The sequence below is a fragment of the Octopus bimaculoides genome, chromosome 9, assembly GCF_046866305.1.
Source record: "Octopus bimaculoides isolate indiv1 chromosome 9, ASM4686630v1, whole genome shotgun sequence".
NCBI lineage: Eukaryota > Metazoa > Mollusca > Cephalopoda > Octopoda > Octopodidae > Octopus > Octopus bimaculoides.
The window spans coordinates 18,529,844-18,547,800 of NC_142936.1; the positions used below are offsets into that span (position 1 = coordinate 18,529,844).

General features: G+C 37.1%; 1 protein-coding gene and 1 long non-coding RNA gene across 2 annotated transcripts in view; one reads left to right on the forward strand and one right to left on the reverse strand.

Moving 5' to 3' along the window:
- Window positions 1-1,151, reverse strand: part of LOC128248702 (uncharacterized) — a 28,563-nt gene extending 27,412 nt beyond the window's left edge. The window contains exon 1 of the long non-coding RNA XR_016243067.1: window positions 1,097-1,151. This is a non-coding gene — a long non-coding RNA (uncharacterized LOC128248702). The remainder of the gene's footprint in view (window positions 1-1,096) is intronic.
- On the forward strand, window positions 44-13,117 carry LOC106874425 (uncharacterized). Its single transcript, XM_014922155.2, has 4 exons — window positions 44-145; window positions 4,753-4,900; window positions 9,254-9,305; window positions 12,510-13,117. The coding sequence occupies exons 1-4, from the start codon at window positions 120-122 to the stop codon at window positions 12,611-12,613; spliced, it is 330 nt and encodes a 109-aa protein (XP_014777641.1). The 5' UTR covers window positions 44-119; the 3' UTR covers window positions 12,614-13,117.
- Window positions 13,118-17,957: the final 4,840 nt, after the last annotated feature.

Genomic DNA, 17,957 nt, shown 5'->3' on the forward strand with positions numbered 1-17,957 from the left:
GTTTGTTTGTAAACATTATTTATTTATGTTTTATCGGTACTAAACTTGTCTTTTTTTTTTAGCTAATCTTCCTATATATTATCGACTAGTCAGTACTTTAAACATCAGCAAGGTGGAAGATGGCGACGTTCTCCAATGTTGTAATGTAAGTAGTCTCTGTCGAAAATATTTCATGAAATACATATATTTCACTATCAAGTTGATTTCCACGTTCTTAACAGTTCTCACACTGAAACGCCTGTTGTTTAAGCAGATACAGTGATCTTCGGTGTCAGCAATAATCTTTCTTCAACCACGGACTTGTGCACGTGTCTTTTCGACCTTTGTGTTTCTCTATCCTATCTAGGTCGATTTTTTTTTACCTTCAGCATTCAAAACATTAACACTTATATTGCACTTAAAGTAACATTAAGATAGTTTCAATAAACTAATTCCTTTACTTATTAAACAATAGACAAAAATTATATCAATAAAAAATACATTTAAATAAATATCAAACTGAACTTTCGTAATTCTGCACGCTTGAAGTGTCAATATTATGCAACCTACTATAACATGATAAATAAGGATGTGATCGATGGCTTGTGACGGTCGACACTTCAATTACAATTTCTATATTGTAACAGAAAATGTCCTTATTTTTCGCCCGTCCATTTCGCGCCACACAAATTTGAATTGCACTAATTAATTAATTTGTCGAGACTGTGACCTGACAGTGATAATTTTAATTATTTCTACATGCCCACACGGCGCACATTTTAGGAGATATTTATTATAGTTAAATTTACCCAATTTGACTACTATTAATTTGTTTTATCGATCTCACAAGAATTAATAGCAGCAGCAACCTCTGTTCAATTTCAACTTAGAACGTCAAGTGCTGTAATTACATATCGAAAGATATATTGATCTCATACTCCGAGATGTAGTTAAATAGTACACATCACTCTCCTTTAAGTTTCGTTATTTTGACAATGATTCGGACTTTTAAATAAGATCACAGCTATATGAGTATATTATAATCTGTATGAGTGTATATTTTGCTGTTTTGCTCATCAGTAAGTACTAAATGTCTAAAACAAGAGCAAAAGATTACTTAGCCATCTTCCTGGAGCCGGTTGATTTGAAAAGACGTCCTTGACCTCCTGAACATCACGAAAGCAATAAATTATCAAAAGACGCCACAAAATTTTCAAAAATAACTGATTGAAGTGACATGACACTACATTTAAATATATTTTTATGTTTTATTTACAACCAGTAATTATATGCACGGTACAGTTATAGATTTCTCATATAGAACTATAATATCTACTATGAGATATATGAAATGACCAAAACTACACAAATGACTTGAATATCAAATTTTGGGGGATTATGGGGTGAAGATTAACTCACTGGGACTATTCATGGTTCTATGACACAAACTTCATGTTTTAAAGTGATCTAAATTAAAACTTCCTGTCAAAATCTCGTTAATTTGTTTCAAACACAACTTGATAGTTATTTTACTAAATTTTTTGTTATTTTTAAAATCACCGAAACAAAGGTATTTATAGTAACAAAACTCAATTTATTTCTCGTTGCTCAATTTTGTTTAATATATTATGTGGTTTTAGATTTGTATTAGAAGTCAAGGATGTTTTTAAAACGTACAGCATTAGCAAGATTACCAATTATTATTGATATTATTAAAGTGTTGTCTGTCATATAACAGGTTACTTTGAAGTATGCTTCTTCCTCTTTGGATAATGTCAGGAATCATGGCATGCATACAGTAATTATAATTTATCAAATAAAACAAAATTTTCATTTGTATAACTCCTCCATAATTACCCTATCATTTACTTCCATTCTCTTGTCTCTCTGAGTCTTTTTCACAATATGCATGTATCATATTTCTTTACTCATTGCCTGACACTAAGCCTCATATGTGCACTCATCCTGCAACTTATTTTGTTAACTCTGTATGTATCTCTTTCTCTCTCTCTCTCTCTCTCTCTATATATATATATATATATATATATATATATATATATATATATATATATATATATATAAAATAATAAATGCGAAAGCAAATGTCAGTGAGTCACACTTTTCAACTTTACTCCTCTGACCCCCTCTGTTACTATTCAATGACACTTCTACTATTCCTCATGCTTTACCCCTCTCTCTATATTCAATGATACTTCTACTATTCCTCGTGCTTTACCCCTCTCTCTCTCTATTTAATGACACTTCTACTGTTCTTCATTCTTGATTTTTTTCTTAATCGTAACATTTTGAGAAAAATCTTTCTCTAAATATTACAACTGTATCAAATAATTTAACCTAAACACAGGTTTCATAATGTTCAGAACTGAAATACGTATTGAACTCACACTCTCATACAATATCACCTCCCATAACTCTGCCATAAAAATGTTGGAAACTTAGTATTTTTTCAGATTTTAATAAAATTTATCAGACCTATTTTCATGCCGTCAGCCGTCGGAGCTATGGAAACTTAGCACACTATGACTGCATAAAAATAGATTCAACTATTTTATTACTACCTTAAAAAATACTAAATTTTATGGTCAAATACATTTAGAGCAATTCCAAACCATAAAAATTGCACTTTAAAGTAGTGTTTAGTGACAGTGATGTAATTTCCCTTCAAATTACGAACAGGAGTTTAGATACATACCAGCTACTACAAATAATTGTTTGTATGAAAAGTAAGGCCCTATGTACATCAAATATGTACATCTTTAAATTAAGTGGCGGCAGAAGAATTATCATTGATCTTTTAAAAGGTTTATTGTTGCCTACAGCCAGCTATATGTTGGTTGTTCAAGGGTAAGGAATGGAAACAAGCTATTTGTACTGACCTCCAAATAGGAAGACAAAAATTGTTGTTTATCATGCAGCTTTGCAATAACTTCCAAGTCAACAAATTTCATCATTGTTTTGATGAAAATTGTTCATCACTTGAAAAATGTTGTTCAAGTTTGATAAAATTTAATATGTACTCAATGCATGAAGTGTCATTCTTGGGCCCAAGGCCCAATGAAGAGCCCTCCACAGGAGCTAGCTTAAAAGCTGCCTGTTAAGATATTTTGTGCATTGTAGAAGTGTAACCAATTTATTGCACATGAACTTTAACAACAAAATCATATACAGACCCCAGTTGAGAACATCATCATTATCATCATTTAACATCCACTTTCCCTGCTGGCATGGGTTGGATGGTTTGAGTGACGGTTGGTAAGCTGGAGAACTCACTAGGTTCCACTTTAATTTGTCATGGTTTCTACGGCTGGGTGCCCTTCGTAATGCCAACCATTCCAAGAGTGTAGGTCACTAAAAGGAAGAGAAATTCTTTCCAGTTTCTTTTTTTCCCTGTATTTTATAAAATTTGAGGTTATTGACTTGATGGCTGTCTCTGTTAAAACTGTAATCATTAGCTAAATATCTCAACATTTTTGTTTCTGCAATATTCATACATTTTTTTTTTTTTAATTTTTTAATTTTTTTAGTCTAGTACTTATTCTGTCATTTTTTGCCAAACCACTAAGTTATGAAGATGTAAAGAAACCAATACCAGTTGTCAAATGGTGGTAGGGAACAAATGCAAAGACACACACATGGATATATGTTCTTCTTTCAGTTTCCATCTACAAATTCATTCAAAGATTTGGTTGGCCCAGGGTTATAAGTAGAACACTTACACAAGGTGCCATGCAGTGAGAATGAACCTTAAACCATATGGTTGGGAAGGGATAGGACTTGAACCACTCATCAATCACTTACCAGCTAGTCATATTACTTATTTCACAATAGAGTACATGTTACTGTCATCACTTCTTCTCAAATTAGGTACTTTAAATGTATTTATTTTTTTACTCTTATTTTAATTCACTGTTTTATCTGAACAATATAATTACAGTAGCTATGTGATTCAAGTTCTATCAATGTGCCTGTTGCTCTTTATTTTTTGTAAATCTTAGTAGTTAATTATAATACTGCTGAAATTATTTTCACTAATTTGCATTAAATCTCTTGAGTTATCATCAGGATTTATATTCAAAGATCATAATAGGTTGACAAGTACCCTAAATATTATCTAGGTGTGAATCTCAACTTTAACAGCATGAAATTGAATTATTTCTCCGATTCTCAATTGTCTGTTGTTCAACTGTGACTGAAGTAATACTTTCTTTACTCTTTTACTTGTTTCAGTCATTTGACTGCGGCCATGCTGGAGCACCGCCTTTAGTCAAGCAAATCAACCCCAGGACTTATTCTTTGGAAGCCTAGTACTTATTCTACCGGTCTCTTTTGCCGAACCGCTAAGTTACGGGGGACGTAAACACACCAGCATCGGTTGTCAAGCATTGGTGAGGGGACAAACACAGACACAAACACACACACACACACATATATATATATATACATATATACGACGGGCTTCTTTCAGTTTCCGTCTACCAAATCCACTCACAAGGCTTTGGTCAGCCCGAGGCTATAGTAGAAGACACTTGCCAAAGGTGCCACGCAGCGGGACTGAACCCGGAACCATGTGGCTGGTAAGCAAGCTACTTACCACACAGCCTTGCTTCACTCCACCCAATTACTGCTTCTCTCATTTCACAATGTCTCCATCAAGGCTTCTTTTAAAAAAATAAAAAATTTTCTCAAAATGTCTTACAAACCTATTTAAAATTTCACAGCCATCTTGCTTGTTTTGCTCATATTTATTTCCAGAAACTCAGCTAAAGTAGCAATTACTGGTGGTGCTGTTTACTATACAGTTAAGCAGGGAGTTTGGAGTGATACCGGTGAAGGTTCTGCAGCCTTAGAAAATGTCCGTGAAACTATTCTACCTGCAACAGCTACAGAATACATTAGCAAGGTAAGACTGAAATCAAAAACTTAAGCTTCTTTATGATTAGTTAACCTGGCAATGTAAAAGTGAAATCTTGTTGGCTTGGAAGGCTTTACAAAGGATCTATATCAACATTGTTATTTTATGGAGACTTTTTTTTTCTGACTAAATCTTAGAATAGTTCACAGAGGCCATAACACTGTTCTGACCATCTCTTTGACTAAATCTTGGGTGGGTCTACAGCAGCCATGGTCTTGTTCTCTCTTCCTCTCTGATTTAATCTTGGGATGGTTTGCATAAATCATGTCACAATTCTTCTTCTTCTGACTGGAAGAATTTACAAAAGGGCCATAGCACTGTTCTAACTCTTCTGATGAAATAATAAATTAAGCTGCTAAATACTTTACACTAAGGTAGTCGGTATCTTCTTGCCATCTCTTGGCCCATGGAAGGATTTCAGTTCAGCACTAAACTTAACAGGATGCTTCTTATTCAAACACTTCTGCAGATTTCCTAAGCACAATACACCTCTTCATTGTACTTATTTAGATCAAGATGAAGTGGACTATTTAGAATTCATAACATATAACTTTATTTACCTTGAGAAGTGGTTGTGTTCTAATGTATCAGTCAGGCCTTTAATTTAAGAACCAATATTTCAGGCAGCGTTTGAATTTAAGTACCAATATTTTTTTTCAAAGAAAGATTCCTCAAATGTTTATTTACTTCTTCTTAAAGTATGCAAACCTATTTTGGAAATTTTATTAAATTAAAAAAAAAAAACATTTCTTTTCATTATGCTTACAAAATTAGACTTTGCTTTTTGATCATTATGGTGGTTGAGGAGCAGTGGGGTGGAAATAGAAAGAACTATGTCCTTTTGTTATTAATACTGTACAGAATAGGTGATGAGATGTAAACTGTCTATTCTTCAGCTGGTAGTGTTTTTGTGAACTTGACATCTATTTTATCAAATGAGTTGTGCATATTTTATTGTCCTATTTTAAACAGATGTTGATATGCCTCTGGTGACAGTGTGTGTTTTTGCAAAAAGACAATGACAGAAAACTGTATCAAATACATTGGCACATGTTTTACATTAATGGGAATACATGAAGCAAGACCTAAACAGATTGTTTTGATGTCAGAAAGCGTAATCAGCTTTGGAATATTTGTACCAAGATAACAGATGAAGTGGTGGAGTTGCAAAGGTACATCTGCCTTATAACAATCATCAACAGGTACTCTATAGTACTCTATTGATGATAATGATGATAATTTTAGGCACAAGGACTAGAACTTTTGAACAAAAGTGGTTAGTCAGTACCACTCTTTCTAATACTTGACTGATATTATTATCAACCTTATAGGAGTGAAAGGCAAAGTTGTCCTCAGCAGGATTTGAACTCAGAATGCAAAGAGCTGCAACAAATACCATCAGGCATTTTCTCTGCTCTAATGATTCTACAGATCCATTGCCCTTGTATGACAATAATGATGATGATTTTAAGTTTTGGCACAAGGCTTGCAATTGTGAGGGAAGGAGGCTAGTCAATTGCATTTGACTCCAGTGTTTATTTTATTGATCCTGGAAGGATGAAAGACAAAGTTGACCTTGGTGGATTTTGAACTCAGAACATAAAGTTGGAACAAGTGCTACTTAGTATTTTCTCCAATGTGTCAATGATTCTGCTAGCTCTCCACCTTAATTATGATAATTCTTCCAACTACAGAAATTTGGGCAGGATGGAGTTAGTTGATTAATCAACCCTAGTACTTGACTGGTACTTATTTTATTGACCCCGAAATGATGAAAGGCAAAGTCAACCTCAGTGGAATTTGAACTCAGAACATAGAGCTAGACAAACTGCCACTACACATTTTGTCCAGCATGCTAACAATTCTGCCAGCTTGCTGCCTTATTAATGATAGTACTGATAATCCTTTCTACTAAAGGCAAAGGACCTCAAATTAGTGGGGAGGGGACTAGTCGATTACATTGACCCCAGTGTTTGACTGGTGCATATTTCATCAATCGTGAAAGGATAAAAGGCAAAGTTGACCTCAGCAGAATTTGAGTCATCATCATCATCATTTAATGTCTGTTGTCCATGCTGGCATGGGTTGGGTGATTTGACCAGGGCTAGTAAGCCGAGAGACTGCACCAGACTCCAGTCTGATTTGGCATGGTTTGTACGGCTGGATGCCCTTCCTAACGTCAACCACTCCAAGAGTGTAATGTGTGCTTTTACATGTCACTGGCACAGGTGCCATTTGCGTGACACCAGTATCTGCCACAACTACAATTTCAGTTGGCTTGGCCGGTCTTCTTCTCGAGCATGGCATATTGCCAAAGGTCTTGGACATTTGTCATTGCCTCCATGAGGTCCAGCACTTGAAATGTGTTATTTACATGCCACTAGCACCGATGCCAGTTTCACAACACTGGCATTGGCCACATTGCCTCCATGAGGTCCAACACTCGACAGGTGCTTTTTACATGCCACCAGCATGGGGGCCAGTTACGCATCATTGGTATCGGCCACATTGCCTTTGTGAGGCCCAATGCTCAAAAGATGCATTTTATACGCCAACAACATGGGTGCCAATTACATGACACTGTATCAGCCACAACTATTATTTCACTTAACTTGATGGATCTTCTCAAGCACAGCATATTGCCAAAGGTCTCAGTCACTAGTTCGAAGATCATGCTTCACCACCTCTTCCCATGTCTTCCTGAGTCTACCCTTCCACAGGTTTCTTCCACGGCTAGGGATTGGCACTTCTTTAAACAGCTGTCCTCATCCATATGCATCACATGACCATACCAGCACAGTCGTCTCTCTTGCACACCATATCTGATGCCTCTTATGCCCAACTTTTCTCTCATCATACATGCACACTGACATTGCACATCCAGTGAAGCATACTAGCTTCATTTCTTTCAAGCCTTTACATGTCCTTGGTGGCCACAGCCCATGTTTCACTGCCATGTAGTACAACTGTTTGCACACAGGCATCATACAATCTGCCTTTCACTCTGAGGGAGAGACCCTTTGTTGCCAACAGAGGTAGGAGCTCTCTGAACTTTGCCCAGCCTATTCTTATTTTTGCAGCTACACTCTCGGAGCACCCACCTCTGCTACTAACTTGATCACCTAGATAATAGAAGCTATCAACTACCTCTAGCTTACCCCACTGGCATTTGATGGAGTCTATTTTCTGTACATTTTTTGTGTTTATTGTACCTGTGCACCTTCCACACACAAAACCTATCTTCCCAGTTAACCTTCCTCTGATATTGCAGCATCTCTTATATGTCCATAGCTTACAATGGGTACATCTTGTGGAATTGTTGGCTACACCTTTCCTACAGATCGAGCAAGGCCCATCTATCTGAAGGGATTTGTGATTTGTCTGCTTTCCTACTTACTAAAACTTTGGTTTTTGTTAGGTTAACTCTAAGGTCCTTTGAGTCTAGACCTTCTTTCTACAACTGAAACTTCTTCTCTAGTTCTGGTAGTGATTCAGCAATAACAACAAGGTCATCAGCATAGAGGAATTCCCTGAGGCAGCCTGTTTTAAATTTCTCTGTTATTGTCTGGAAGACTGTGATGAACAAGAGGACTGTTGCTTGTTATTGCCTGGAGGATAATGATGAAGAAGAGGACTGATCCCTACTTGAATTCATTGCTATACTCGTTGCCAACCCTCACCTTACTGACAGCATCTCTGTACATGGCTTATACACATCTCACTAACCACTCATCTATCCCTAGTTTCCACATTGACCACCAGATAAGGGATCAGGGCACCCTGACAGAGGCTTTCTCCATGTCCACAAAAGCCAAGTACAGAGGCTTGTCTTTGGCTAGGTACTTCTCTTGTAGCTGCCTTACCAGAAATATAGCATCAGTGATGCTTCCCCCTAGCACAGAACCAAACTGCATCTCATCTAAACTAGCCCCGTCCCTAATTAGTTGGGCTATGAGCCTTTCTGTAACTTTCATCACCTGATCCAACAATTTGATACCTCCAAGTATAATAATAATAATACCTTTCTACTACAGGTACAAGGCCTACATTTTGCGGGAGGGGACTAATCAATTACATCAACCCCAATGTTTCACTGGTACTTAATTTATTGACCTCAAAAGGATGAAAGACTAAGTCGACCTCAGTGGAATTGTGCCTGGTGTACCCTTATCAGATGGGTAGTCATGATGGGTATATTGGGCTTCATATATTTGTACCCCAGTGTCACAATGATGATGATGATGGTGGTGGTGGTGATGGTGATGGTGATGATGATGATACTAACAGTGGTGATACAATAGTTGCAGTGTTGAACTGGTTTTATTACTTATGCTTTTCCAGATTCCATCTCCAGGGAATGCAATTACCTCAGGTCTTGGTATGTGGAACGGAGGTAAGTGATCCATTATGTCTTCAAGAATTAACAGAGCTGCATATACAGAAGTTTACTGAAGCTTTTATTACTATAAACAACGAAATTGACCGATTGAAACTCCTCCACACTCCAACCCTTGTTGCTTATATCTCAACTGAACTAAACTAAACAAGGATTTTGACATGACCATATGATAAAGTAGTTTACTTTACAAACATAAGGGTTAAAGTTTAATCCTACTGTGTGATACAATGAGCTAGGGTCTTCTGCTATAGCCATAGATTACCCAATCTTTGTAAAACCAAAAATGCCTGTCTGTCTGTATGTATGTAATATAGTTGACAAGCCCAAGAGCCAGGAATTCTTGCAAGCACAGATTGCACAAATCCATCTCACTCGATACTACTCCTACTTCAGTTGAAGGGTCTTTGTCTTGCAAGTTACTTGTAGACCTTGCTGGTGCTGGGGTCACCTAAAAGTCACCCAGTACACTCTGTAAAGCAGTTGTATTAGGAAAGACATTCAGCCATAGAAAACGTGCTAAAGTAGACACTAGAGCTTGGTGCAGTCGTCTGGCTTACCAGCTCCTGTCAAGCTATGCATTCCATGTCAGCATAGAAAACAGACCTTAAATGATGATGATGATCAGCTTTGGACAAGGCAATATTCTGCAACCAAACACTCTTCGTTACTAAACTTTCTTTTCAAGGAAGGTGCTCATTCTGTTGGTCTTCACTGGGCTGCTGGACATATGTATGCGCTTGGTACAAATGATTCTGCAATCAAAGCAGTATCAATGCAAAGACATGCAGTGATGTTCGTGCATGCACACACACACATACACACACAGACGGCTTCCACACAATTTCTATTTACCAAATTTCAGTCATGGAGCATTGGTCAGCCTGAGGCTATAGTAGAAGACATTGAATGCCACGTAGTGAGAACACACCTGAAACTGCCTGGTTGTTGAATGGGATTCTTAATTACACACAGTCATGCCTATCCAGAGTTTTAGGCATTGGTTGCTGAAGACAAAAGTAAGATAGAATTGGTTGGTGTAAGTTGGCAGCATTTCTTCTGGGTGTAATTAAAAGGAGTGTTAAAATTTTTACAGTGCTTGAGTTTAGAGTGTGTTGTTTGTGGCTTATAGTTAATAAATACAATAACAACAGGGTAGCAAGGATTGTATATGAGGGTTGTCAGCATCTTGGCTCTCGATTTTAGTTTTTGCAGTAAATAATCCCAGGTTGCTACTGGTTTTAGGACAAATTATTTAACTCTACCTATCTCAATTCATTTTCATAACTTTAGGTGTCAGTTTTAGATCAGCTAAACAACAGTGTACTAATTTACTTCCTTTTATGAACCAGAAAGCCAGTGCTTTTATTTGTTCCAGGTGTTGCCTGATCAAGTTATTAGATTGTATTAAACTATATTTCTGGATGCATATCATTAGAGATTCCAGAAGATTTATTGGGGAAAGTTAAGCGATCAGAAGTTGTAAATTCCTCTTGTAAGGGGAGATCTGTTTACTTGTGCTATTTAGAACCATTTTATAGGGCAGAATGAAATCATCTCCAGCTACTCGGGTCCAATTATACCAAACCTAAGCACCGATTTAAATAGATGAGGAGAAACTAATCAAATTAGCCAACAAAGACTCAGTGTAAATATGAAACAGTATAAAACCCCAAAGTTGTAACAATATATAAATTGAATAAATACATTGCTAAATTATAGGTAACATTCCTACATGTTAGTTAAGTGTTTGACATAAAAGCATTGTAGATGTAGAGTCCTTACTTCTGTAGATTTATGTATAAATTTTAATTTGTAAATTATTTGTTGCAAAACAGAACAAAAGGTTAACTGGATTAGCACACACACACACACACAAAGTTAATGAATAGGTTTTGTAATTATAAATATTTACACTTGAATAATGTTAATGCTAGTTGCCTTTCCTAACCTCTACTCTTTTCAACAAGCTGGTTGCATACTCTTTCCACACACACACACACACTCTCTCTCTCTCTCCGTTTGATATTCATATCAATAGTCATTGCTCCTCTGTGTCTCACTCTCCAGGACTGCAGATGTCTAGAAATCATTCCCTGTCCATGTTTGTACTGATGAGATTGTTTAAACTCAACAATCTCACAGTTCATGGTGTGTCCTGCAATAATAATGGACATTGCCCTGCTCCTACTTCTAACAAAATCTGTCCAGGTGTGTAGTGAAGCTGGTACTTATTCTGAGAAGGGAACTAAAGCAACTAGCATTTCCTAGGAAGGAGGAGCTGTAATAGCATTTGAAATTATAATTACTACTTAGTAGCTCAGTGTATGTTCTATCCGTGTGATATGGTCATGTAAAAATAGTATATTACTGCTCTTGGTCATATCATTTATACATACACAAACACATATCTGAATGTTGTCTTTTAGCCCATCACTCGTGTTTGAGGAGAGCTGTGATCAAAGATGTCCTGGTCACCATCATTCTGTCTTTTCCTAAATCCATAATTACATTAAGTGATATATATCTTTTATTAAAATGGTAGGTTGAGATTTTGCTGCTATTTCAAGTATCAAGAGTGGAGGCACAATGGCCCAGTGGTTAGGGCAGCGGACTCGCGGTCATAGGATCGCGGTTTCGATTCCCAGACCAGGCGTTGTGAGTGATTATTGAGCAAAAACACCTAAAGCTCCACGAGGCTCCGGCAGGGGATGGTGGCGAACCCTGCTGTACTCTTTCACCACAACTTTCTTTCACTCTTATTTCCTGTTTCTGTTGTGCCTGTAATTCAAAGGGTCAGCCTTGTCACACTGTGTCACGCTGAATATCCCCGAGAACTATGTTAAGGGTACACGTGTCTGTGGAGTGCTCAGCCACTTGCACGTTAATTTCACGAGCAGGCTGTTCCGTTGATCGGATCAACAGGAACCCTCGACGTCGTAAGCGACGGAATGCCAACAACAAGTATCAAGTGACCGTTTTGAGACATCTTTGTTAGTTTATCTCTCCTGAGTATGTATGTTTTACATGCAAGTATAAATTCATTGGATTAAGTGGTGTTATCATTAAATGCAGTGCTGTCTTAACTTATTTCTCATACTCTGTTAATATCAAACAGTTTTTTTTTTTTTTTTTGAAACAATGTTATCGCATCATTTTAATATATGTCTATTTCAACATGTTATTTATTCTTTCCCACAGGTGTCCAAACAATGTTCAATTTTATCGCTAATATTCCCAGTAATGTGAAATACTACAGTAAGTTAGCCGTTACTGAAGCTGTATCTGTAGTCAAAGGAAGTTAACTGATGTAGCGTTGTTATTTTCTTATAGTCTATATATGTACGCACTTGCATACATACATAACCGAGCCATCTTGTGCTTGCTGGCACATATATATTAAAATATAAGTGACAAATACATACAGCCACCAAGTAAATCAAACTAAGAAGAAAAAATCTATAACAAAATAAAAGCTGATTATTAGCTGAAGAATACTCACAAGGAGTAAAATCATGTTGGAATTGGTTACTGAGAATATTTCTTTCGATTTGGAATTATCTAACATGACACAAGAAACAGAACCCACCATTTATAAAGGAAAGAAAGATTACAGTTTTTTTTTTTTGTCTCTTAATAATAACATATGGACTCTTCTGTAATGCAATGTGTTTCTTTGTAGATTCCATACTTTGCTGAGTTTTTTTTTAAACATTGATTGGGGGTTGAAGTGGCTAGAATAAGGGAGAAAACAGAAATCATCTGTATGGGGAAAAAAAGTAAATTATATTTATTTATGTTCAAAGAAATGGCTTCCTTGTTTTTCTTTACCTTTTTTTCTTGTTTGATTCCAATGGTTGTCATCACCAGTCATCATCATCATCTTTGATCTTTCATAGGTTGGACAGATCTACAAGACAGCTACACCTCATCTTTAATGCACTGTATTATTAGATATGAACTCACTATTTACTCTTAGCTTTTCTCTGTGTATCTTTACCACAAACACCATCATCATCAAAGTGTAGCACTTATTTAACTGTTGTGTATCGTCATCATCATCGTTTAACGTCCGCTTTCCATGCTAGCATGGGTTGGACGATTTGACTGAGGACTGGTGAACCAGGTGGTTACACCAGGCTCCAATCTGATTTGGCAGAGTTTCTACAGCTGGATGCCCTTCCTAACGCCAACCACTCCGAGAGTGTAGTGGGTGCTTTTACATGCCACCGGCACGAAGGCCAGTCAGGCGGTACTGGCAACAGCCACGCTCAAAATGGTGTCTTTTACGTGCCACCTGCACAGGAGCCAGTTTGGCGGCACTGGCAACGATCTCACTCAAATGTCCTTACACGTGCCACCGGCACAAGTGCCAGGGAACAGGTGCCATCACGATTTCGCTTTCGCTTGCCTCAACAGGTCTTCGCAAGCCGAGTTTCTGTGTCCAATATTTACTAGGATTGACAATTGATGATATTGTGCAACACAAGAAAGATTTGTATTTCATTGATGTGATGAGGATCAAGATGAAGGATGATGAGGACCGATGATATTGAAGTGAGATTTATTAACGACCCTTTCTACTATAGGTGCAAGGGCTGAAATTCTGGTGGGAGGAGATATGTGGCTCACATTGACCCTAATGCTCAGCCGGTACTTCTTTCTTCAACCCTGAAAGGATGGAAAACAAAGTCGACCTTGGTGGACTTTGAACTCAGAACGTTTAAGCCGAGGAAATGCCACTAAGCCTTTTGGCTGGCATGCTAACGATTTTGTCAACTTGCTGCCTGAAGGATGTTTTAATAACATCCAACTTTTAGAGCATCTACTACTGTTATTGTCATCATTGTTTTAATGTTAATATCTGATTCTTTATGCTGTCATAGTATTGGACAGGTCTACAGTTGGGCCAACTATCCATTTTTCCTCAATCCTGCATCATCATGTCTCTGGTACAACATCTCATGTTTACTTCTACTACAGATACCATCCATTATCTTCATCATATCTTTTCACTCAGTATGAACAAAAGATGCGAAAAGAGGATGAATACCAACACAACTGTCTCTATCCTCTTTCAACTTTCATTCAATTTAGTATCGCATATGTATCAGACCATAACAACTCATTTCTCTCCAGCTTCTACATGCCTTCTACTCCAAACATCTATCTCTCACTATGAACATCAAAGAAGATTATGTGTGGCCACTCAGTTGAGAGCCTTTGTCCCTGAAATCTTGTTGGAGCCTTGGTAAAGGCCTCGCTGAATTTTTTAATCTTGCTTATAGCATCCTTGAATAGTTGTTATCCATTCAAATAGACTTAATTTCTATGTTCACCACATTACAGAATATACTCTAATATACAGGTACTCTGATAATGGTTTTGCTTTTTCAAGGCCAACAGATGCAAATATTCCCCATCCTATTGTCGAAAAAAGGAAATTAAAATGTAATGTATTTGTATCCATGAGCTGAAACGTCTTATAATTTGCAACCAAAAAGAAAAAAAAAATATTATAGTTATGAAGGAGTTACCTCCCTTGTTAATCTCCTTTCTGAATCAACCTTGATTTATAAATTATTGTAGCCATATCCATTCTCATGTAATGCTTTGAACCTTGCTTGTCCCCCTTGTTTAAACGCCATTTTAAATAGTGTCGATGTAATGCTGATTGAATGACACTAGCTGACAGACATGACGTGTTGGTGCCATCATCTTCGAAATTAATCCTGTAGGGCCAACTGTTGTCTTTGATCACCAGCTCTGTAAGCAAAAGAAAAAAAAAAGTTAATTTGTACCACAGTCATAATATTGATGTTAATTTTATTTTTCATTCAATTCTCTCTTTCTTATTGATCAAATTTGATTTCTAAACATGACAAGCAAGTATTGGTGGTGAAAGCAGTTTAAATTGACCCCAGTACTTGACTGGTAATAATAATGGCAGTCTTTCGAGTCCTTGGTGAACAACCTGCAGAGATGATTTGCTTATAGCGATGAAATGTTAGTGCTATGCATGAACTCGCTCTCCATCAGATAACATTACCTATACAGGTGCAGGGTCTATCACACGTGTCTATCACACGTGTCGAAGGTATCGCAGAGCGTGAGATGAACACCGCTCGGTTTGGGAATCTTGCGATTGTGAGTACAACAACCTAACTGCTAGGCCTCGCGGCCTTAAACATGTAACGAAAATCTAAGTTGATCTTGGCCGGAAACTGCCATCCTCCTTATTGCTTAGCCATAAGGAAATAGTGTTGAGGAACCGTCAAGACTAGTGGGAGGAAGGTATCTTCAAACTGGAGACCTTTTGGAAGCTCAAATGCTTGCAACTAAGTGTACTAAAAGCATTCAAGTACTAGGTGGTATAATACTGAATTATGTCTACCATCTATAAATTCAGAACATGAAGGACTACAACTAAGTACTACAAGATAACTCGTCCGTCCTTCTATTCATTAATAATCACACCTGCATGAACGAGGCAGAGTCGTTAGCACGCCAGAAGAAAATGCTTGACGGCATTTCTTCCAGCTTTATGTTCTAACTTCAAATGTCAACTTTATCATCCTTTCAATATTAAGAACTAGGGTCGATGTAATTAGCTTGCCACCCACCCACCAAGATTACCAGCCTTATACCAAAATTTGAAACATCTCTCTCTATATATATAAAATTCTTTGACTGTCTGTTCCCTATACATTCTCAAACAGCTCCCCCAAATCAAATCAAATTTTACAAGGTAATAGTATTATATTCCGTGAGTGTCAACATGTAATTTTTATTTTCATTTGGATTAAAACAATATATAGAGAGAAATAGCCTTTCTATACTCAATTATAGTAAAGGACATTTTATACTACAACGATGACGTCACATTTTGTATACGAGTGTATGTTTGCGCATTCGTTATGTACGACATAGTAAAAGACATTTTATAACATGACGACGACACATTTTGTATGAGTGTGTTTGCGCATTTGTTATGTAAATGTATGTGAGTATATGTGTGATTGTCAGTTAGACTGATGTAAACTGGCTATGTGAAAGAGCTATACTGGCTCCAACTAATGAAATGGTTGATAAACTCAATCATGAACTTCTTCAAAAGTTAACAGATACATCAGAAATGACTTTTCCATCAATTCACACATCAGTCGATCAAGATCAGGCTGTTCAATACCCTGTTAAATATCTGAACGCACTTAAACCCACTGGGATGGCACCGCATAACTTGAGACTAAAGCTGGATGCTCCCATTATGTTGCTTAGGAATATTGACCAACCATGCATGTGTAATGGAACTCTATTGTTACTTCCATAAAGCCCCATGTCCTACAGGCGACAATCATAACAGGTAGTCACAAAGAAGAAAATGTCTTTATTCCAAAATTTCCTCTCATACCTACAGATGTTCCATTTGAATTTAAGACGCTTCAGTTTCCAGTCAAACTAAGTTTTGGTATTTCAGTTAACAAATCTCAGGATCAGTCCCTCAAGGTAGTTGAACTTCATCTCCCTACTACATACTTTTCCCACAGCCAACTCCTATGTTGGTTGTACACGAGTTGGAAGCAGCAACAATTTATTCATTTGGACACCAGCAAAAAATTACACACTGAATATTGTTTACCCTGAGGTGCTTCAAGATCAACAGATTTTCAGTTCTAAATTCTGTTATTACAATTTGGATATTTTTTTAATAAAATATAGATATTTTCAAATAATTATGAGAAAAAAATGTCTTCATATTTAATGTTTACTAATCTCAATAAAAACAGCAGTAATCCGGGCAACGCCGGGTAATTCAGCTAGATATGTGATATGGAAATAACATATTTTAAGATTTAATACTCAGTTTCTCGTCTACAGCCAGCCTCAATAATTTAGCATATTTTGAAACCTGGAACAAATTTGTGAACTTCAGCCTTTTAATTTTCAACGTAGTTTGTGTACAAGGGGCATAACTCTGAATTTGCTTGATTACCTTGACAGGTTACGCTACCAATTCATACTTGTTTAACCCAAGGACAGTCCTGATCGAGTAGGCCTATGATCAAAGGCGTTCTAGTCATGCCCACCGTGTTTTTTTTTCAAACATCGTATATCTAGGACTACATAATATTATATAGTTTGAGATGTATACCTTTTTAATGAAGATACAATTTCAGCTTTCTCGCTTACAAGCGTTTTTTTCTTTACTTGTTTCAGTTCATTAAACAGCGGCCATCCTGGGGCATGTCCTTGAAGAGTTTTAGTCAAGCAAATTGACCCCAGTCCTTTTTTTTTTTCATAAAGGACTGGTACTTATTCTATTGGTATCTTTTGCCGAACCGCTATGTAACAGGGGCGCAAACACACCATCGGTTGAGAAACAGACACAAGGGACGGACACACACACGCGCGCGATGGGTTTCTTTCAGCTTCCGTCTACAAAAGCCACTCACAAGGATTTGGTCGACCCGAAGATACCTGCCCAAGGTGCCACGCAGTGGGACTGAATCCGGAATCATGTGGTTGGGAAGCAAGCTTCCTACCACAAACCCACGCCTTTTATTTATTCGATAATTTGACATTTGATATTTATTTGATAATTTAAAATTTAAGGTATACTTTTTTAATGAACACTAGTGCATTATGGAA

Bases quoted from the DNA above. Each gene is read 5' to 3' on its own strand.
- LOC106874425 (XM_014922155.2), top strand. From the start codon at position 120: ATGGCGACGTTCTCCAATGTTGTAAT. The intron at 146-4,752 runs GTAAGTAGTCTC...ATTTATTTCCAG, and splicing joins ACGTTCTCCAATGTTGTAAT to AAACTCAGCTAAAGTAGCAA. The intron at 9,306-12,509 runs GTAAGTGATCCA...TCTTTCCCACAG, and splicing joins TCTTGGTATGTGGAACGGAG to GTGTCCAAACAATGTTCAAT.